Raw genomic sequence first — 21,855 nt, 5'->3', positions numbered from 1 at the left:
AAACGTAAACTATACCCAGCCCATGCGTCTTACCCTCCTTATAACGAAAGTCTTTTTGCTGTGGTTTGAACTCATTAATTAACCTTTCCAGGGCTGCGGCGTCATATCGGTTATTCATTGGATTAAATGCTCCATCTCCTGGTAGGGGTGCGTTAAGCTCCTTCAACAACCTCCTTACCGTAAAGGCAACGTGAAACTGCATAATTGGAATGTGAAACATGTCCGCGGCAACACCACAACCTTTAGTGGCAGCCCAAATAGCAAAGTCTAACTGCTGCGGCCAATACCGCATATTGGGCCCTGCTAACCATTCCCTGGCCTCTTTACCCGACGTATGCTTCAACATCGTATTCTTATAGATATTTCTTAGTATTACGTTAAATGATTGTTTACCCACTGAAATCTTCAGGTGCGTTACCAGCTTTTCGAAGTTGTTTACACCACCTTCAGCATCGTAAAATGGGTAATCTTCCGTGGTTAACAATAAGTTTCTAGGAAAATTAGGTGCTTTATGCTCGGGTTTTGGTGGCCTTTCTTTATGAACGGGGCGTACAATCGTCAATCGCTGCACCTGATCACCTACTTGCTCCAGCTTTGAATGTTCCAAGTCTGCATTGCTGTACATCCTGGAGCCGTTAAAGTAAATCCCATCGGGTCTTCTTTCGAACTTACTAGGGTCTGCATGTGGAAACATCTTCCTAAATGCTCTCCAATTCCAGTAATCCCGGTTGTCATGATGTGGCTGCTCCTCAATATCATTCCCAAAAGCGTCGTACATTAGTATATATAATGGATGTTATACCATCAGCACCTCAGTTGTACCCAGATGTTCCCAATTATCACGCTACCACTAAGGATACAGGTCCTAACGAATTAAACGCGGAGAATTTCAGGCTTAATAAAGCGAACTTAATCCTGGCTTACTTGGAAGGGCAGACAAAACACTATGAAAAAGTTAGGAAGAAATACGTTAGAGCCCGGACTACGCTACATAAGATTGCGATAACTTCAGGGTCCATATCTGTTGTGTTAACGGGCTCTGGCGTTGCTACTTCGCTTACTGGGCCGGGAATAATCGTTGGAGTTCCTTTGGCCGGCGTTGGGGCAACCTGTGGTATTATTTCTGCTGTTGCTACGGGTATTATGAAAAAGCTATCCACGAAAATATCCAAGCATGACACGACAATAGCTCTATCTAGGGCTAAAGTAAATACTATTACCGATCTTGTCTCAAAGGCTTTGCGTGACAGAAAGATAGACGACGTAGAATTCTCGCTTATTCTGGCCGAAGAAGACAAATACGAGAAACTAAAGACGGACATAAGGAATAAAAAAAACAGTCGTAAAAGATCTTTCCGAGGAATCTCGCAAAAAGATCTATCAAGAAGCGAAAGAAGAGCTTCAAAGAAAGCTTGCTCAGTAAACATCTGCTTCGAAAAGAGCGTGACGGGATTCTATTTACATATCGAACGTCAGTCTAGAAATTATGCAGATTAAATATAGTATTTTTCACATACATAAGCGTCCAGATGTGTCTGGCGTTCGCTCGTGATCGTGGGACTTTGGAGCTGGGGAGGCCTAAAGTCCCGAGTTCGAGCCTCGCTGTAGACGCATTTGGACCGGTTGCTGTGAGAGAAAAAAAAAGCCTCCCCACACTCACAGCAACCGTGGGGGGAGGGGTAGAAAGTGCGATTCAACCCCGCGATGGGGGGTTTCGCGATTGGAAAAGTCAGGGGGTGTCTCGGGACGCTGTCCGGAGTTCACCCTCTGGTGGGTCGTAAGAAAGATATATGTGTATGTACTAGAGGGCCTCTGGCGCGGGATGAAATAAGCCCCGTAAGCCCAAAATGCAAAAAACCCCACTGGGGATAGCTTGGTGTTCTGCGCGATGCATTCCCCAGTGGGGTTTCTGGCAACGCCAGTTTTGCATTTTTATTTTCTCGGAATCCATCCTAACAGGGGGTGGTTGGGGTCTATTTTGTAAAATATTTCGTAAATTACGTCAGGGTAATAAGGAATATCCTTATCCAGCCGACAAAACATCCACTCGGCTCTGCTCATATCAGAAACCTCAGGAATAGACTTACCGGTAATTTCAGACAAAAGATAGGGAATAGCTTTGTAATATTTCCCTAGCTTTAATTTTTTCAACGTTTTCCGTAGACTTTGTGGGGTTGGCTCTTCTAAATGGTCTATGATTTTCTTCTTTACTTCGTCGCTTAAATATATCGGATGTAAACCTTGGATATGACTCATCCAGTCCCTGAAGTATTTTATTCTCTTATATGGCGTTTTCTTACGACCTCCATTGGCGTAATATTGCTCTCTGGTAGCATTTGGTACGGCATTACGAATATTCTTACCACATTCGTAACACTGCGCTGACGTGTCGTCTTCTATTTGCATTTTTTTACCACAACACCAAAAGGGTTCTGGCTTAGGTATGATAACTTTAGGTCTTAGACAAATTATGCAAAAGTCATTGGCGAACTTCTTACATTCGTGCATCGTATATTTATAAGATATTTTTTACCTCCGTTTGCGATAAATCTGCTGTACCCGTCTTCGTAAATCCGCGAGTTAAACCCGTATATCTTTGGCATCGATCGCGAGTCCCCCTACCTGCTGCTCGTATAGTATATACAAATGCTATGATGATGATCATCATCATGATGATGATGATGAATCGTGCAATAAAATGCTGATGATAGAATATTTAGAAAAATAATACTTTGTCAAGCTCATGATTGTGATTATGCTGACGATGAACAATGTCTTGTAAGGATTATAACAAATAGAGGAGGCAAATGATTTAGATGAAGGAGATGATGATGCTTAGTAATAATGATGAAGGTAATAATAACGATGAGCAAGAACATTATTCTGTAATTTTGATGATGGTGGTGGTGTTGACGTCAGTGACAGTGATAACAGTAATAACGATGTTGTTGTTGTAGATGATCAAGATGCTCCGATTCAAGAACTTACTACTCGTATTGAGCAAAGTTTTTTTACAGTTTTAACACGTTTAAGAATCAGTGGTACTGCCTTTGCGGCCCGTCAAGCCATCCAGTCCTAAATGCATGCGAGCGCAATCTTCAGACGTTCTGCAAAGTAAAACGTTTTGTTTCAAGCTTACTTTTTTGGCTTGTGGAGGTGGTGGTCGTGGTGGTGCCGGTGGTGCCGGTTTGTACTTGGCTGGCTTTGGTTTCTAAAATCAAACGATTTTATTAACACGCATTTAAAATCACCAAACATATTCAGGAAAGAATAGAACAGATATCATGAAGACACGTGCAATTTTCTCTGCAACTTCAGTTGTCTCGCAACATTGTTGCGACACAAGCTGCAAAAGTGTTTGCAAGTTGCAACGGAGACGCAATCGTTGACAAAAGTAGAAACGAATTCTACTTTTTGCAACAATTGCTACGACTTGTCTCGCAACTTTTTTCAAATTGGTAGGTAGGTAACACGCTGGTAACACGGTAACACGCTGCAATGCTCCATGCAACTTGTGTCGCAACGTCGTTGCGAGACAAGTTGGAGAAAAATGTCGCTCCGTGTAATCACGCCTTTAAATTAGGTTGCCCTGGTTGGGATAAAAGCAAGTCTTTTGTTTTCTTTCCCCAGGAAACACCTATAAACTAAAGCCAAAACCCTAGTCCTAGGGGACCTAAAACAAATAACAAGTAATGCTATCAAGGAGGGATGTATTCAATGTGTCTATAATATCTCTTCAGTAGATCTGGTTCAAGTCACGAGTAAAGCGAGTCTACATATATTCTACATATATTGTTACGTCTTTTTCCCCTCGCCTCGAACCAACCCTATTAACTAATTCAAACTGGTTAGAGCTGTGCTCCTGGGTTATACATGGATTGTATAGCGGCTGCAAGAAGTGCCTTCGCATGCTTTCAGTTCGACCCCGTTGAACCGCGCCACTGCTGTTCTTGCGGTAGTGATATGCGATAAATTAATCTCAGTTACGCTTATGTTTGTGTTCCAAGTGTCAAGCGGTTCTTACCGGTTTACAGATAAGAGGTGCGAACCACCAGAGAAGAAACAAGATGAGAAAAAGGAATAACAGCACAAGGAATACAGCCAAGCCAACATTACTTTTGCTACGCGGTCCCTGGAAAAACAAAAAATTAGCTTGAACAAAAACTTAGACATGGTGTCATACTAGGCGCTACGCATGCAGGAACACGTGAGGTATGAAGGCTGTGAAATGGCTTCCTCTTTGAACCAATCAAAACACATGGAAACGACGACAAACATCGTATCACAGTGCTTGAATATGGAAGCCACTTCAGTGTTATGTTACTTGTGTTAACTATAGCTATAGACCTTCGTGGCTCAGGCGTAATGTTTTCACATTCAGACCACGTGTCATTCCCTTGAGAATGAGATTCTTGCTTTGAGTTATATTCATATTCATGTGTCTAATCATGTGCAACCAAGCGCAACCGTTAAACAAAGAAATGATACTCTAGGGAATGACAAGTGGTCTGAAATGGGAAAACATGCCTAAGCCGAGGAGGTCTAGCAAAGAGAGGCAAGAAACAAGGGACGCACCCGGAAGCTGCTTGATATAGCCTATTCTTGAAGTGCAGCCATGCACATGACCGAAAAGTCCCTTGAGATATGAATAACAATGAAACAGCCGCCATGTTGGTTGATCTAACAATAGAAGCTTAATAAGGAATGCTTTGTATAGTCAAGCAACATGACGGCTATGACGTAACATGCACCCCAAGAGTTTGTTGAATGTTGCATGACGTATGGCTTACCCGATTAACAACAACAGCAGTTGTATTTGAAGTTGATATTGAAGTAGGTATTGGTGTTGTACAAGACAAGGATTTCAAGGTGACATTGCTGGACACAAATGTCAGCCCTTTATTCACAGACACTTGTAAAGTGATCGTTCTGTAAAAAAAAAGCATTAGCTTTGCTCTCCATGCTCTTGATAATCTTAGTCGTATTTTTGACCTCCCCCGCCTGCGATTTTCCGTCTGCGATTTTCCATTGATTTACAGGAATCAAGACCTTCCCCGAATTTACTAGAGTGACCACAAAACAATGGCTACATGTCGAGGTTAGATTTGATGTGTTCATATATTTACTTTATTTTATTAAGTTCATCCTCAATTTGGAGCCATTGTTTCGAGGTCACTCAAACAAAAGGTCTGTTAGCTTAAGGCAAAGGCCGATATTTAACAGCGTATTTCGGGAAAAATAGTCAAAGGAGGAATTATTAAATATGCAAAACTTTCCTAGGGCATTAAAACATCCTGTATAAAACAACATTGTCTTACTCAGGGTTTATAGAAAGGTTCTAAGCAAAAACATCTTTTCATTTCACATCTTCACATCATTAACATATTGGAAGTATAAACCTTGATATCTCCAAGATGTATCACTGATAAACCATATTTAAATATCTTACCATTTAACTATTCACTTCATTTAGAATCAATGCCGAAAATTTTGAGTTAGGTGTCATAGGCACTTTAAGGTCGACCCTTAAGCAAATTTTTAAGCAAATTTAAAACCAAGGATAGAGATAAGTCAAAACAAGCGTACGAGGTCACAAGGGATCGAAGGTCGCACACTAACCAGCTATTCTCAAGTGAATGACACGTGTTCTGAAATAGAAAAAACATTACGCCCAAATGAATAAGGTGTATTTACCTATCAGTGTCATTTACTATGAATCCTGGACACACCAACCGGTTTGGTTCGACTATCGTGGGTTTCTGAACTGTAAAATAATGATCAAAAAAAGGCGTGTTATAACACCTGCAAGCAATTCATGGTTCCAACTCGGACAATTATGATTCAATCACTGTTGCATCAGTTTTACCTGTGGAATTAAAACCTCGTCCCACAAACAACTACACAGTATCTGTTTTAAGGAGTACTACGAGGATTACGAAGCAACTTTCTATTCTTTTCGCAGGACAATAAAAAAACTATTGAAACAACTTAAAATCAATTTTCCACGAACAGAGTTTCAAATGCTGAGATATTCTAGGTAATTTGTTGAGCTCGTGGGACATAGCAACGGTAACTAAGGGTAGTTACCCTTGCTACACTTAGCAAGACGTCATAACGAAGTTGTTGCTGGAAGAGCAGCCATATTGAATTTCATAAATGCTAAGTGTTTCTACGTGTTTGCGGACGTGTTTCTGGGCCTGATTCCCAGCGGTTTACGGTGAACCTAATGTTAAATGTCCCTAATATCCCATAATGCACTGGGCGTCTGTATGAGTGACGTAATCTATAATAATGGGTGATTAAGAATGAATCCTACCTTGGCGGTACGTGTCGTTGAACCTGTAGCTACAGATGACATTGTCTAAGTTATTTGTCTTAGTAAATCCTCTCCCAGACAACGTTATCGTGTAATTGACTGTGAAGTAACAAGATAAAGTAAACTAATAATTAATGAACTAATTATTATTAATATTACTATTATGTGCTAATTGGCGTGTTGTAACTGTGCCGGTACTAAATACAATATAATTGTCAAAATCATTTTCAAAAGAAGTAATCCCCACGCACCATCATTAGCACATTTGATCGCTCTACTGTTTGCTCACGTTTTCTTGCGTATTTCTTATTCTCTACCCTGAAGATGAACGTAGCATTGCTGTAGGGGATGGGGAGGGGGAGGGGAAAGGGGGAGGTGGGGGGAGGGAGGGAGGAGGAGGGAGCTTCCTCTCTCTCTCTCTCCTTCCCCCTTCACCCTCCCCAATCCCCTAGAGCGCCGCTACGCGCAGGCTAAGATGACCGTGTACGCTAAACTCTCGCTGCAGCGGACACCCTCGGGACCATCACATGGTGTCCGTAATAGCGAGCGTCCGCAATAGGGAGAATTATTTACGATCATATCTTTGTCAGTATTTTTGTCGGGGATTTTTCTCCTGTCCGCAATAACAAGGTGTCCATAATATCGGGGTGTCCACAAAACGAGAGTTGACTGTAGGTTGAGAGCTTGGCAAAGTGAATGTAAAAAACAAAAACTAAAAGTTTAAGAAGCATTTTGGTTCAGATTTCCAGACAAGGTTCTTTTGTTTTCAGTGTCAATACATCTTTATAGGGATATCATCTTTGCACTAAAATTTTGAAATATTTTATTCTTACATGCAGTTTCTGATGTGATTCTATGAATAACCCACTTCCGAGATATCCATCGCTTGTCACGCACAAAGGTTCCAGTACGAGGCTACGTGCTAAATTAAATTCTCCTGTCACGAATCGCTGGGCATTATCCACGAAGCCTCGCATTGAAACCTTTGTGTGTGACAAGCGAAGCATACCTCGGAAGGGGGCTATTTACTACTTTGAATACGTACCACCGATGCAGACTTCAGAAGGGTCGGCTGAAACTATTTCAATACACGCCTTTTCAATAATCTGCAAATCATTCAATGATTAGAATACGATGAGAGAGCAGATAAACAATGTTAAATCAAATAATCCATGCACCGTGTCGTGTAGTGACTGTGTCCCAGTATTCCTATTGGACGAGCAGAATCGTCTCGCTACCCACGTGATTTCCACCAAGTGATCGTTACAAAGATTTTTAACAAATATACTCAAATGTACTCACCGTCTTGATTAGGCCTCTTAAAGAATCAAACTTGTCTCCAACAAAGACAAATTGCTCGGATGTTTTGTTGGCAATTTCTTTAAGCTGAAAAAGGTGATATATCAGATATATCAGTTATATTAGTCTAGATCTTGCTATTATTGCACCATGATCTTGGCCACTGTCCTATTTAAACTGCTTGAAGTCTGTGTGGATGACTTATTTCTTTCTGTCTGTCTGTCTGTCTGTCTTCCTTTCTTCCTTCCTTTCTTCCTTCTTTCCTTCCTTCCTTCCTTCCTTTCTTCCTTCCTTCCATCCATCCATCCATCCATCCATCCATCCATCCATCCTTCCTTCCTTCCTTCCTTCCTTCCTTCCTTCCTTCCTTCCTTCCTTCCTTCCTTCCTTCCTTCCTTCCTTCCTTCCTTCCTTCCTTCCTTCCTTCCTTCTCTTTTTTCTTCATTAAGCCGATCTCTCCACAAATCCCTTACCTGTTCCAGTACGTACGCTCCAACACCAACTGTTATCAAGGATGCACCTAACGATCTTGCTTTGTCTCCCTGAAAATAAAATATGTTATTGACGGGTCCAAACTTTAGATGTAAACCATCTGTTGCTTAATTAAGGCAACAGAATCAATTCTGGCTCATTTGCTATATAACTGCAAACAGAATGTGCCCGGGTTTCTAAATTTTCAATCATCTTTATTAACCCCTTATAGACTTGGAGTCAATGCAAGATGATTGTTATTCTTGTAGTGCAAACACATGACTCAAAATCAAATGGCTCAAAAATCAAACAGCCGCCATGTTGGTTGATCTAACAAGAAAAGCTAATGAGGAATGCTTGGTTATCACCAACCGATATGGAGGCTATGATGTAACATGCACCCCAAGAATAGACCTCCTCGGCTCTGGAGCGCTCGAGCGCCAGTCATTCCCTTGAGAATAATATTCTTGGTTTGAGTCGTATCCATATTCATGTGTCTTCTCATGTGCAACCGAGCGCAAACCTTAAACAAAGAAATGATACTCTAGGGAATGACATGTGGTCTGAAATGGGACAACATTACGTCACAGCCGAGGAGGTCTATTGAGGTGTTGTTTGATATTTATAATTTACCAGTAATATCATTGATTTAAGTCAAGATAACGTAAAATATCTTCAGGATTATTTACCTGCTGAACTGATTCCTGAATATCATAAACCCGGCCATCTGTAACAATAAGTACAACACTAGCAGTCTGATGACCTGTCAACAGGAAATAATTAAGAGAAACAGTTAACTACACTGTCTTTTTCAGCTTGCATGCTGTTTTTCCATTTCAGACTACAGCTGTATGTATCATTCTCTTGAGAATAAAAAATGCTTTGTTTGTGTTGCATTCATATAAATTCATGTGTTTTCTCATGCACAACCATTAAACAAAACAATGCTCTAGGGAATGACACATGTTCTGACATGGGAAAACATTACACCCAAAATAAAATGGCTGTAAATGATGAAGCTCTAAAACACACTGTTTTAGATTTTCTTTCAGGCCCCCATTAAAGACCCATTGCCACTTACCGAGATGCATCACAATTTGTTTACATTTTGAATCGTGTCATCACTGAAAAAACAATTCCAACCTTTTGAATAAACTCTTAGATAGTCCCTAAAGCCGTAAAAGAATGTAAAAGAATCATTTTTGTGCCTCAGTGCTATGTCGGAAAAGGATTTAATATGAAGTTATTATCCAATATATGAATCTTTGAATTTCATGGACCACGAAATTCATCTGTGACCACGGTGCATCACGGTAAGTGGCAATGGGTCTTTAAATTCAAGTTTACCTCCTCCTCTCAAGGGCAGATCCAGTGGGGGAGGGGGTGAGTGGGATGACTAGTCACCCCCCACCCCTTGCTAAATAACACTATATCAATGATCATCTAAAATAAAATTTCCCTTTTATTCCCTTAATTCATGGAAGGTATTTAGGTATTTCATGGAATACACTTACCTAATCTGATTATTTGATCATTTGCCTGTTTATCCAAGAAAAGGTGCAGAAATTAAATTCAAATAAACTTAACTTTAACATGATATTATTTACATTATCAAACCAAACCAGATAACAAATGCATAAACCAAAAAAATTTACAATGTAGTTTGATTTCAGGTCTAAGAACCCCGTGGGGGTACTCCGCCAGGATTTGGGTAGGGGTGTTCTGCTGGGATTCTGAAAGGGGTACCCTGTTTATGACAAAAAAACCTCTAATTTGTAGACCCTGAGTTCCTGTTTAAATTATCATGCCAGCTTGCGTATTGATTTTTTGGCAATCATAATAACCAGTTTCGATCATTATGAAAGTAGAAACCTTGAATATGACAGGAAACTCAGGGAGAACTTGGAATTTGAGTGAAATTGCATACCCATGATAAGAAGCTCGAAAAACCATACCCTGTTCAGCGGATCATCCCCGTATAGTCCATATATGGGAGTATTCCCCCCCGGCTAAGAACCCATGGCAATATATATAAATCGCTTAGGTGCTTTCAGCCTCCAAATAAAGATTACTCAATGTTTTATTTTATCATTACCTTTGCTATTCCACCAGCCAAGTACGTGGTTCCTTTAGGTTGTACCTTGCGGAGGTCCTCAAGTCCCTTCTTTATTTTGTTTCTATAGTATACAGTAGGGAAAAAGTACAGATCTACTCATGCACAGATTTCTTTATAAATATTATATGTTAGAAGGCAGGTAACTCAAACACTAATTCCTATATATCTTGTGTTCATGAATAATCCTTATTTGTCTTGGTGCAATGTTTTCCTATTGCAGACCATTTGTCCCCAGGGGGTGTACTTGGTCAGGTAACATGATGGGGGGGGGGGGGGGGGTCCAACTGAGCTTCATATTACAACCCCAAAAAAATACTCAAACCTAAAATTTTACATCCAAAAAAATACATGGCATCCAATTTTCTGACCCAAAAAAATACAAGACTTAAATACTTAAAAACTGATTTATTGAATTCAGTTCACGCAACTCACTCACGCCTTGCTGAAAAAAATGAAACAAATAACTTTCTGATACAAAAATCGAACTTGGAGATGTGACGACCCAAAAAAATACGGGTTTCATTTCGAGACCTTAAAAAATATGTGGCTGGTCTCTTGACCCCAAAAAATACCAGGAACGAAAACTGTCAACCCCAAAAAATACGTCGCACCTCCCCGTCATGTTACCCACCCGAGTACACCCCCTGGGCATGTGTCATTGCCAAGAGTACCATTGGCTTTTCTTACATAACGGTTGTACATAAGAAAACACAGGAGTATGGATACAATGCAAATCAAACAGGTCATGCTGTAGACTGTAAATGGAAAGAAAAAAAAAACGACCTTTTTTCATGAGGGTAACACTTAATAGCCAGTGGCTAACAAACCTGTGGCCCTCATTCCATGATCAAATTGGAATTAAGAAGTTGATTTCTGCGGAAGGAGGAACACCGGAGAACCGGGAAAACCCTTGAAGCACAGGAGAGAACCAACAAACAACTCTACTCATATATGACACTGAACCCGGCAGGACTCGAGCACGGGTCGCATTGATGATGCAGCCCATGCTTCCCGAAAAGACATTGTACCACAACAAATAAGGTTTACCTGTCTCTTGTTAAGTCCATTTCAACTTTAGCTTCACCAGGACCAGAAAATGTAATAAATGAGATTCCAGGACTGTAGAAAGAATATTAATAAATCTTGGTTATTATACACACGTAATTGTACATACAGTATATCATTCGACTATACCCTGCCTCCTGATTCCTTAAGGTAATTGGTGTTTTAGATGCACACAATTTCATGCATGGGTAATATACATGTGTGGTATGCTTTCCAATGTCCGCCCACCCAGAACAACACACACACCTCATCCCATCTACAGTACTATGGAAATCACTAGAGTGGTAAAACGCAGATGATGTAGATGATGGCTAGTAAACACTAGTGTGGACTAGAGTGGTAAAACATCTGTTGGAATGCATGTCTCACGGCGGTAGATTTATGTACCACGTGATGAGATTTTTGTGTACCATGTGAGGATAAAACTGTCTGGAGTGAGTAGCCGTAGCGCTTGTTGCAGTCATGAAAAGAAATATTGGTTTCGTCGAAAATATTCAGTTTGAATGGATCAAACTTGGTGCATGTAGTCCAGATAATCGTGGCAATAGTTCAAGTTTGCATTGGTGAACTTATCTTTAACGTTTCTGCTTAATCATCCGCTTTGAAGCTCATTTTTCTATCGAATGCTACTACAATGGCATGCTCTCAAACATGATCCCGTGGTACACAAAAATCTCATCACGTGGTACATAAATCTACCGCCACGAGACGTGCATTCCAACGGATGTTTTACCACTCTAGTGATTTCCATAGTACCTTCAAGGCTACTCTTCATGATCAGCCAAACAAACATTTCACAAATTCCCTTGAGTGACCATGAAACAATAGCTCCCAGTGAGCTAGAATGGCCTTGATAAAATAGTACAGTAAATGTATAAACACATCAAGTAAAACCTAGACTTGGAATCTTATTGACCATTGCTTTATGTGGTCACTCAAGGGAATTTGTGCAATGAAAGGTCTGTTTGTTGCAGGTGTATCATTTAGCATTATTGCATGTAATAAAATATATTCAAATGCACATGATCAATAAGAAAACCCCTATTCACAACAGATTCAGGTTGAGCCTTTAACAGTGCCTCTTGCCACGATTGATGTGATAGTTTAATTTGTATGTAGCTACAATAGGTTGTCATGCTGAGTGCCAAATGCTTCTATCAGCTTAAAATGTACATGTTCCTGCTCCACACTGAAACATGTAACATGTTCCCAGCCACCTAGAAGGCATTCTGCATAATGTGCAACCTAAACCATCGGCAACAACCAGCACTTCATTAATTAAATGCTAAACCTGAATTTGCTGTAGTAAACTGCATCAACTTCGTATAATTTAACTGCATGAATCTTACCTTATAAAACTATTGGTAATGTTCTCAACAAAGTTTACAGTTTGCTTTTGGAAATTATATGTTGGGACACTGGAGGATCTAAAATAATAATAAGAAAAACATAATGACATAAATATTGAACATTATATGAGTCAGAAAATGTTTGGCACATATTTGCAGTTGTGCCTTTACTATATAATGACTTTGACAGTCATAGGAATGGAATACAATACTTCAAAGTAAGACCCTTAAGTCAAGGAAAAGACGGAAACAAACTCTTGAAGAAATAGAAAATGCGTGCGCGTGCTGTGTACTGTCATAAAGCACGCAGGGGTTGGCAGAACACGAGAGAAGTGTTAGGAGAAGCACTATGCATAGTGGAGTGCTTCTGGACACTTCTTGAGTGTTCGGCCAATCCCCAAGTGCTTTATGACTGCACACAGCACAGCAAGTTTTTTTTTTCTTTTATAAAATACAAATTACAATAATAGATAGGAACAATGCAACAGAAAGCGCACATGTGTGCAATGTGCTCTCATAAAGCACGTGGTCCAAACCAATCAGAACGTGACATTCATAACAGTTATTTTATAATACTAGTTATTGCACTTTTGAGCTGCATATATACAGGTTTAATTGGTGGCTAGTTGGGAGAAAGTATACATGTATATCATATAGGTCGTAGTCACAAAAACCAGGTGTTTTCACAGGTTTTTCACAGGATTTCAACACTTTCTCAGCCAGTATTGATTGGTGATAGGTGAGCCCTCTCACTGCTGTGCAGGTAACCCATGCTTCCCATGCATTTCCTCGTGCATTTCATTGCGAATAGAAAGAATAAATTAAATGTTAAGTACAAGTCTGCCCTAGTGCCATATGGTCAGATTCATAACCTTGCTCAGATTACTATGCCCGCATATTGTTATATGAATATGAGCTAAGTGCAAGAACCAGGTGTAATACTTCAACCTTTTTGTGGCACATCAATATTACCTATTTGATAATGTTGATAGGGAACATCTGGCCATCTAGGGGAACACTATGTCACATATGAGTACCATTACTACACTTTAATTTTCTATACACTTGCCAAAAAAATTATGGAAACGATAACTATAACATAGCGTACAAGATTCCTGTCGGAAGTACAGCCCTTCCTTATTCATTTTCGTGATAAACACGTGCACTTCCGCTTTGACAATCTTCCAGACACTCAAAGCATAAGGAGCATAATATTTACAAGGGAGCTGCTTCGTACTTGCTCGTGAGATGTTCATAATATTGTTATACGTGTACTTATATGGAATTATATCTATACAGTTCGATTTCTAAGTGTCAAAAATACTTCAAAATACAAACAGATTATAAGAGAAAGATAACAAGAGAAGTATTGAGAGGGGGAATGATCGTCAAAACTTTGCAAATTTAATCTTACGTTTCAGTGAGTTTGATATACTGATTGCTAAAACTCCCTAAATATTATTCTCTATAATACTTAATACACTATCAATTCATTCTTGATTGAAGACTTACTTGTCTAGAATAAAGATAATATTAAATTCCCCAAGACATTTGGGCTCCTTTTCGCCAGAAGTCAAAGAACAAGTCAGCCAAGGTACCACAAAAACAATCCAGACAAATGCCAAACTGCAGTACGCCATATTGATAGTCTGTAGGGCTTTGATTTCGAGATCCCAAAGAGATCGGAGTTATCAAAGCTGGTCCTAGAGATGTACCATTGATTATACGAAGAATTTAAGCTTTGTTCTACGGCGTCATTCAGTTTAACAAGCTTCTTAGATGCTGTGTCTAACGCTCCTCAAATATGGACAAAACCTTGGCAGTCTCTATGTTGTGTCACGTGCTTGGGCGATGAAAGGTAACGTGTGACGTACTTCCGTTATAGTAACTGTGAAGCGAAGCTGGGAGTCAAATAAAAATCACCAAAAACGAGTTACCTTTTGAAGCAAAAAAACGAAGAGTTTCAATACAAATGACAAGTTTAGAGTAAACGTAGCTTTTTATAAAAAGATTATCTACTCTGGTTTTTGTCATTCCAATTGTTAATGATGGGTGTGGTGGGGTACAGTGAGACCTAAGAGGGGCGTCAGATTTCAAACGTATATTATCAAAGACCCCAAAGGTTGATTAAAAAATGCAGGAACCCTATCTGCTTGCATTGTATTAATCATAATGTACTCGAACCGTACTCGAACCGGCAAATAGTAAAAGCAAGAGAAAATGGACCAAGAAAATCGTCACCCTGACGAATGAGTCTGTGCGACATCGTAGAGTACCATTTTGACAAAACACAAAACGAATGGAAAATAAACATTATACTGCATTTTTATAATAATAATAATAATAAGAAGAATAACTTTATTTAATGAGGGTGGCACTAAATAGTGTACTACACTAATAAACTTGTGGCCCTCAATTTTTAAGTTTGTGTGAAAGAAATTATTCAAATAACAAATCAATCACCCCATTATACGACCCGAACACTGAGTACACATCTGAGTTGGCTTCTGTCATTTAATGATCGAACACTTATAATCAATCTGACATTATCAATATTAGCTGCTCTTTTGTTGCCACGTATATTGAAAAAAATGGAAACACGCAAATTTTCAAGACCAATATTTTTGATTTTTGTTTTCATGAGACTGAATGAGACTGTATGACAAAGAAGGGATAAAAAGTGTAGGGCACCACTGCCAAAACCAAACATCATGAAATCAATTAATTTTATGGTTTTTGAATTTAGCTGGCTGGATGTGTTTTGCAGAGACTATCGGCCGAAAACCCCTCGAACGGTTTTGTTTCACCGTAAATGATATAAGAGATACTTTATGTGGAAATATGATAGCATTTGCTTCATCAGTAATAATGACTTGATCATACAAAATGGAGAGTTTCATCTTCCACTGCTGATAGCTGTGCAATAGTTCCAGTGGGGGGTAGGTAGGGGTGCCGGGGTCTGAGGCAATTGATCAAAGACTGACGGCACGATGTGTTATAACGTTCTTGCATTCTGGGGCACCCTTTAAAATAAACTAGCTTCAAATGTTATCTGTAATATATAACTTTGTGATTTGATCCGTCAAAAAAAGATCATGACATATCTTTTGCAACTCTATATAGCTGTGTAAATAGATTCTATTGTCATGCGACATATCAAAACAAACCAAATAAGTACCACGGCAGGTGAAAAATGACCTAGCGATTTTGTCGTGCATAATATATGATTCTTCGCTGTAAACACGATCAAAACAAACGAAAAACTACGCGAGGCTTTTCGTATCGCTGCAACAATAACACGGAGAGGATTCCTGCCAAGAAAAATATAACACATTGTGTAACCAGACGTTTCAGGTAAGTTTGTCTACTTTTGCGAGAATTTCCGTCTTTCGTTAGATTTTAGAGTTGGATTTTTTGGGAATTCAATATTTGGTTAGGTTTCCGAGATACAAGGTGTTACACTTACAAAAAGAACAGCATAGTTTTAACGTGGTTTGTTTTAAGCGACCTTTCATAGACTAGTCAGATTAAAGCGCTTTTTAGATCTGCATCGTAAACGTAAACAGTTCCAGTTCAACAACTATAATTCCACACAGCAAATGTTGTCCAAGTGCCTCGAAGGGGGAGCTAGGGGGCTTGCCTCACCACGCATTACAGGAGCTAAAGAAGGACAACCGAGGAACTTAGCTGGGGCAAGCACCCTTCGCGTTTCAACAAGCGCTGAGGCCCGAATACTGTCAATAGAGAGTTTTAGATTGACGTTCACGGCAAACGTGTAACGTCAGTTGATCAGTGAAAAATTCTTTTAAATAGGTGAAAAGTAATCGCAAAAAAATACAAGTAGTAGATAAACAAAAGAATATTTTTTTGATATATGAAAGATTCGAAAGAGGTAAAGTAAAATACAGGGAAACGATGAAAACGTGGTCACGTTTGCCCTTTGCGGGAAGAAAAAAATCTAAAACTCTCCAATACTGAGGCGTCGCATGCAACGCAGGCAACGCACCATCGGCGCCTTAGCTCACTATATACTAGGATCTAGATCCACGCGTAGCCTCATCCTTAAGCACTTGAATGTGAGGCCACATGGGGTAAATCTTTGTTCAAGTCAACATGGCTACCGCGTGATTTTTAACTTGACTTTCTTTCCAGATTCTGATCCAATATCGCCATGTCGAAGATGGTTGACGCATTCTGTAGTTTGCTCTGGGGTATCATCTGGCTAATCATCCTCTTCATAGTAGCCTTCCCTATCGGTTTTATTGCTGCTATACTCTTCATCCTTATCTCGCCTCTCAACGTATGCTGCGATTGTACATTATCTTTGACCGATTTTCTCAAGAAAGGATTGGAATTTCCTTACAACGCAGCTCAAAATGCGGTAAACGGAAAAAGAGGATGTTAAACTGAGATAACACTGGAACATATTTGTGGACAGCACTTATTTAGACATCTATATAAATAGTGAAGTAGAGTGCACGCACTAAATCCGTGAACATTAATCAGTACTAATGAGTACTATTTCATACAGAATCCTTTGTTTTCTATTGTTTATTTATCACCATTTAGTACTAAAAGTTAGTATTTGTTTCACGGGTTTAGTGCGTGCACTCTATTAAATAGAGCTATAAAGCCCAGTAAAACAGTGAAACGCCAGTCGAAAAGCCGAAATCAGTTCTTGGAAACTACAATAACCGCAAAAAACAACAACAACAACAACAACAAAAAAAACAAAAACAACAACACAAGAACGTACGGGCCTTTAGAATAAACCTTCTTTGAAGAGAAAAATACTAAAAACAAATTAACAGAACTCCCCATATTTTTCAAACATAAGATAAGTATCCCTCTCCCTCGATATGCTAACATCCCAACCCCGATAACTGGTAACTAAAGATTATAGCAACCCACGTAAAACCAAGTATGAAAAAGTTATAAAACTACTAAAAACAACTCCAATTTTTGCTACAGTAATTTATAATTCACCTTAAAATAACATGCATATAAAATCCTAAAACAGCAAGGATATTTTACCTTATCTTAAATAATCAAAAGCTATATCCTGTATAACATTGAATTATTTCAGCAATAATATTATTAAAATAGAGATAGGATTTCATTAATCTGTGGTTTCTAGTAATTCTTTTTGGGCTTTTTGTGCCTTGTTTAAAGGCTTTCCTTTGCCACCAAACGTATCCTCCGAGTAGAAGCGGTCTGTCCTACGAAGAGTTCCATGGAACTGGTCAAAAATCAGGGAATTGAAGCCAAAGTTGCAATGAAAGTACCTGAAATTTTAAGTACATGAATCATTTTGCGTAAAATGATACAGTTTATTTGAAATGAATGAGAGTAAGTAAAGTTATGTAGGTAGGAGGGTGGTTGGGGAGGGAGGGAGGGAGGTAGAGAGGGAGGGAGGGAGGTAGAGAGGGAGGGAGGGTGGAAGGTACGGTGGGAAAGCAGGTATATAGGTAGATGGGAGGTAGGCTAGTTAGGTAAGTAGGTATGTAGGCAGATGGGAAGTAAGGTAGTTAGGTAAGTAGCTAGGTGGGAGGGTGGGTAAGTACATAGGTGGATGGGTGGGTAAGTTTGTTAAGTGACACTAAGTGGAAGGTGGTGTAGATACATAGGTGGAAGGTAGATACAAAAGTGGCAAGTTGGATGGTGTAGGTAGGGTGGGAAGTTGGGTACTTAAGGAAGGTAAGTTGGTACATAGGTGAATGGGTGTGTAAGTTGTTAAGTGGCTAGGTGGAAGAGGATGTAGATACATAGGTGCAAGGTAGGTAGGAAAGTGGCAAGGTGGGAGGGGACGTAGATACATAGGTGCAAGGTAGGTATGTAAGTGGCTAGGTGGAAGGGGAGGTAGATACATAAGTGGTAGGTAGGTAGGTAAGTGGCTAGGTGGGAGGGGATGTAGATACATAGGTGGAAGGTAGGTAGGTAAGTGGCTAGGTGGAAGGGGATGTAGATACATAGGTGGAAGGTAGGTAGGTAAGTGGCTAGTTGGAAGGGGATGTAGATACATAGGTGGAAGGTAGGTAGGTAAGTGGCTAGGTGGAAGGGGATGTAGATACATAGGTGGGTGAGCAAGGTAGGTAGGTAAGTTGCTAGGTGGGAGGGTAGGTGGGTACATAGGTGGATGTGTGGGTAAGCTTGGTAAGTAGCTAGTTGGGTGGGGACGTGGTTTAGGTAGGTAGGTGGATATAAAGACACTAGATAACAAAAGAGAAAAGTCTTACTTGTGATGATCGTCATGAAACATAACTGGTGGTTGCCATGGCACAATAGAATACATGTTAATACCAGAATGATCCACCATGCCGAAGTAATATAGGTACATTAAGATACCAACATATACTCCTGCATTGATTGGCATTATGAACACTGCAAAAACGATTAGAAGACAGTTGGTATTTGTGCTGTAAAATCATTTATCATACATCTTCAGTTGGTAGGTTAGTGGTGGTAACTAGTGCCCTTATTATAGATATCTCAAGTAATATTTCTCAAGATGTGAGACCCTGTTTATTAGATACTTGCTTAATATGGAAATCCTGCTAATACAAACATGTTTATGGTCCCCAATCAATAGCAACACATGGATGCATAGGGTGAAATAGGGGCCTGTACACTTGCATTTCACCTTTGGGGTCTAGACTATCAATCCTGGACTTAGCATCACATGCAAGTAGAGTTTGTTAGACCTCTATCTCTTGATTTGAGGGTTTTTATTGGGTTCTCTAGTTTTCCTCCCTATGCAATAACACTCAATTTACTAGACTAGAGATGTAGCCATGCCCTGGCTTAAATGGCAACCGTATTGGTGTACCTAACAAAAGAAACTAATGGCAAAGTTATTGCCAATAGTACACCAATATGGTGGCTGTGACGTCATGTCTGACAATAGAGATGACAACCGTATTGGTGTACCTTACAAAAGAAACTAATGGCAAAGTTATTGCCAATAGTACACCAATATGGCGGCCGTGACGTCATGTCTGATAATAGAGATGGCAGCCATATTGGTGTACCTAACATAAGAAACTAATGACAAAGTTATTGCCAATAGTACACCAATATGGCAGCTGTGATGTCATGTGAAATTATCTAATAGCCCAGAGGTAGTTTCAGGTTTTAAAAGTTTTTGAATATTATCCCCTGTATGTTCACTTATCAATACCTGGGGCAATGATGAACACCTGGAATCCAAAGAACTCAACAGGATGCATTGCTGTAGCACTGAAAGCAGTAGGAGCTTTGTAGCGATGGTGTATCTTATGGAATCGCTTGTAGAAGAACGGCCAGTGGAGCATGCGATGGTAGTAATATGCACAAGCATCTTCAAACAGGAACAAAAGTATGGTGGACAGGAACAGATAAAGCCAGCCTCTTTCAAGTGGGTCATAGTATAAAGTAGTAAACCCACCATTGGCAATGTAACAAGAAATAACCCCAAATACAGCAGCGCCGCTCATCATGTTGATGGTACCCAGGGTGATCTCGTGAATCTCCTCTTCTCGTGAAAGAAACCTAGAATGAAAGAAATTACTACTATTATCGTTGAAGTGCAAACCTTGAAATTTGATATCTCATTTACCAAATAGCATTTCAGTGACTGTCAATCAAAGAACTCGAATAAAAAACAATATTTGGAGGGAAATCTTGGACTGAACTAAAACCTTTTCATGTAATACAGTCTAAAATCATCTTCAAGATATTGTTTTTTATTACTAATATGAGATCATTCTTTTCTTTGATAGAGTTAGGTCTCTCACTGAGTTTTTCATCTCCTCAAAACCTAACACACTACATTCCAATTTGATCTGTGAGTTTGACGTGCCCTGACTTAGATAAGCCCAAAAGCTGTATCCATGCCAGGCATCATTAAATTTGAAGGTTTGAGGGCTGTAGTTTTTTTTACTCAAGATTGCTGTTTTGATCATTTGCATGCTTAGAGTAGATCTTCAGTAAGATGGATATACTTCTTATATATACCTATTGCTTGTATATGCTGTTGCTTCAGATACTCCTTTGAGTGGTTTATTATCCGCCTAGGAAAACTAGGGCTTTAAGAGATAGGGGGCATCCGTACATTTTACCGCATGTTAGAACTGAGCGTTTTAAAAGAAGTTTTATTAATAGATGTCTTCTTAATAGTAATTGATTCGTTTCTATTAGTATTATGTTATCTTTATTATATTATCTATTGTAATCATCGACATATGTTCTTTGAAAATAAAGTTTATTCTATTCTACCTTTTTGGCTGACATTTCCAATCTTCTGGTCTTCCCCTTTGTCTGATGTAGAAGTACCACTGTAAGAAGCCACCAAGTGTGAAGTAGATAACAGTAGAACTAAGTACGTTGGTCAGTATGTGCCAATGAACATCCTTTAATCCTATTGATTCCATTAGACCTGGTACATCATCGTCTACCGACTGGCTAGCTGGTAGCTTAATACCAAGCTGTTTGCAGGCCAAAACAAGAACTAGTGTCCACTCTCCTGTTAAAACAATTGGTCATGTAAGTAAATACATGACTACAGAATACAGTTATTTTGAAAAAGGTTGATGAAGGTTTTAAAGACACATGATCTGAAATGGAAAAAAACACTACACCCTTCCCTTACACCTCCCGAAACGGAATGGGTCTATTCTTGTCAGAACAATGGACGTTTTTGTTGAGCGGCCTCTATGATAAACACTCATGTTTTGTACGTATATATGTACAAAAAGGTGAAATAATATTTGTATAGTACAATAGAGTACAGTACCTCTGAGAGCGCTACCCAAGATCATTGTGATGATACCAGCAACGACAATACCAACAGTGCCTGGCATGTAACGCCAGAAAATGGAAAATTTATCCACAAACGCCTGCGAAACCATCTCAGAACTAGGGATCCATCCAAATACACGCATTTTGCTCGACATAATTGATGATTACTATCAATTAATTTGACTTAAGCTTAAGTTTGACTACTAAGTTATGCAACGAAGTATAGATGGAAAGAAGACAAGAAGACTGTGGTCTTTGATTCAAACGACGCTTGACAATTTTCGGAGGTCACCAGCTTGTAAAAGAGCGGTAGTCTTGGCTTAGGATGAGACAACTATAGCAGGAATTTTACTTCCATGCAGCAATAAAGCAAGGAGGATTGAAACGAGTACAACAACAAACTATAAAAGCTTTTTTTATCCAGTTGTGAAACAAAGTCCCATGACTTGACAAACTCTGCCTAA

General features: G+C 39.4%; 2 protein-coding genes and 1 long non-coding RNA gene across 3 annotated transcripts in view; 1 reads left to right on the top strand and 2 right to left on the bottom strand.

The window, feature by feature from the left end:
- Positions 1-14,440, bottom strand: part of LOC116308319 (anthrax toxin receptor 2) — a 32,696-nt gene extending 18,256 nt beyond the window's left edge. Inside the window, exons 1-14 of the mRNA XM_089036163.1 lie at positions 14,129-14,440; positions 12,617-12,694; positions 11,250-11,321; positions 10,182-10,263; positions 9,601-9,625; positions 8,776-8,849; positions 8,089-8,157; positions 7,619-7,702; positions 7,362-7,422; positions 6,317-6,415; positions 5,695-5,764; positions 4,791-4,929; positions 4,025-4,132; positions 3,140-3,211 (exon numbers count right to left, since the gene is read on the bottom strand). Coding sequence (XP_088892289.1) covers positions 3,140-3,211; positions 4,025-4,132; positions 4,791-4,929; positions 5,695-5,764; positions 6,317-6,415; positions 7,362-7,422; positions 7,619-7,702; positions 8,089-8,157; positions 8,776-8,849; positions 9,601-9,625; positions 10,182-10,263; positions 11,250-11,321; positions 12,617-12,694; positions 14,129-14,256 — 1,161 coding nt within the window. The 5' untranslated portion in view covers positions 14,257-14,440. The remainder of the gene's footprint in view (positions 1-3,139; positions 3,212-4,024; positions 4,133-4,790; positions 4,930-5,694; positions 5,765-6,316; positions 6,416-7,361; positions 7,423-7,618; positions 7,703-8,088; positions 8,158-8,775; positions 8,850-9,600; positions 9,626-10,181; positions 10,264-11,249; positions 11,322-12,616; positions 12,695-14,128) is intronic.
- A 1,304-nt stretch (positions 14,441-15,744) lies between these two features.
- On the top strand, positions 15,745-17,739 carry LOC116308312 (uncharacterized). Its single transcript, XR_004198494.2, has 2 exons — positions 15,745-15,970; positions 16,769-17,739. It is a non-coding gene; the product is annotated as an uncharacterized LOC116308312 (long non-coding RNA).
- Positions 17,576-21,834, bottom strand: LOC116308311 (uncharacterized). Its single transcript, XM_031718704.2, has 5 exons — positions 21,387-21,834; positions 20,870-21,116; positions 19,794-20,143; positions 18,853-18,997; positions 17,576-17,901 (listed from the first exon to the last, which is right to left on the bottom strand). Exons 1-5 carry the CDS (start codon positions 21,544-21,546, stop codon positions 17,736-17,738), a joined length of 1,068 nt encoding a protein of 355 aa, XP_031574564.1. The 5' UTR covers positions 21,547-21,834; the 3' UTR covers positions 17,576-17,735.
- Positions 21,835-21,855: the final 21 nt, after the last annotated feature.

This window comes from Actinia tenebrosa, unplaced genomic scaffold, assembly GCF_029948245.1.
Source record: "Actinia tenebrosa isolate PJP-AT-01 unplaced genomic scaffold, QUT_ActTen_1.0 PGA_scaffold0__85_contigs__length_37466705, whole genome shotgun sequence".
NCBI classification, from domain to species: Eukaryota; Metazoa; Cnidaria; class Anthozoa; order Actiniaria; family Actiniidae; genus Actinia; species Actinia tenebrosa.
The sequence above is the reverse complement of the archived record's forward strand: the minus strand, read 5'-3'. Positions and strand labels throughout refer to the sequence as shown.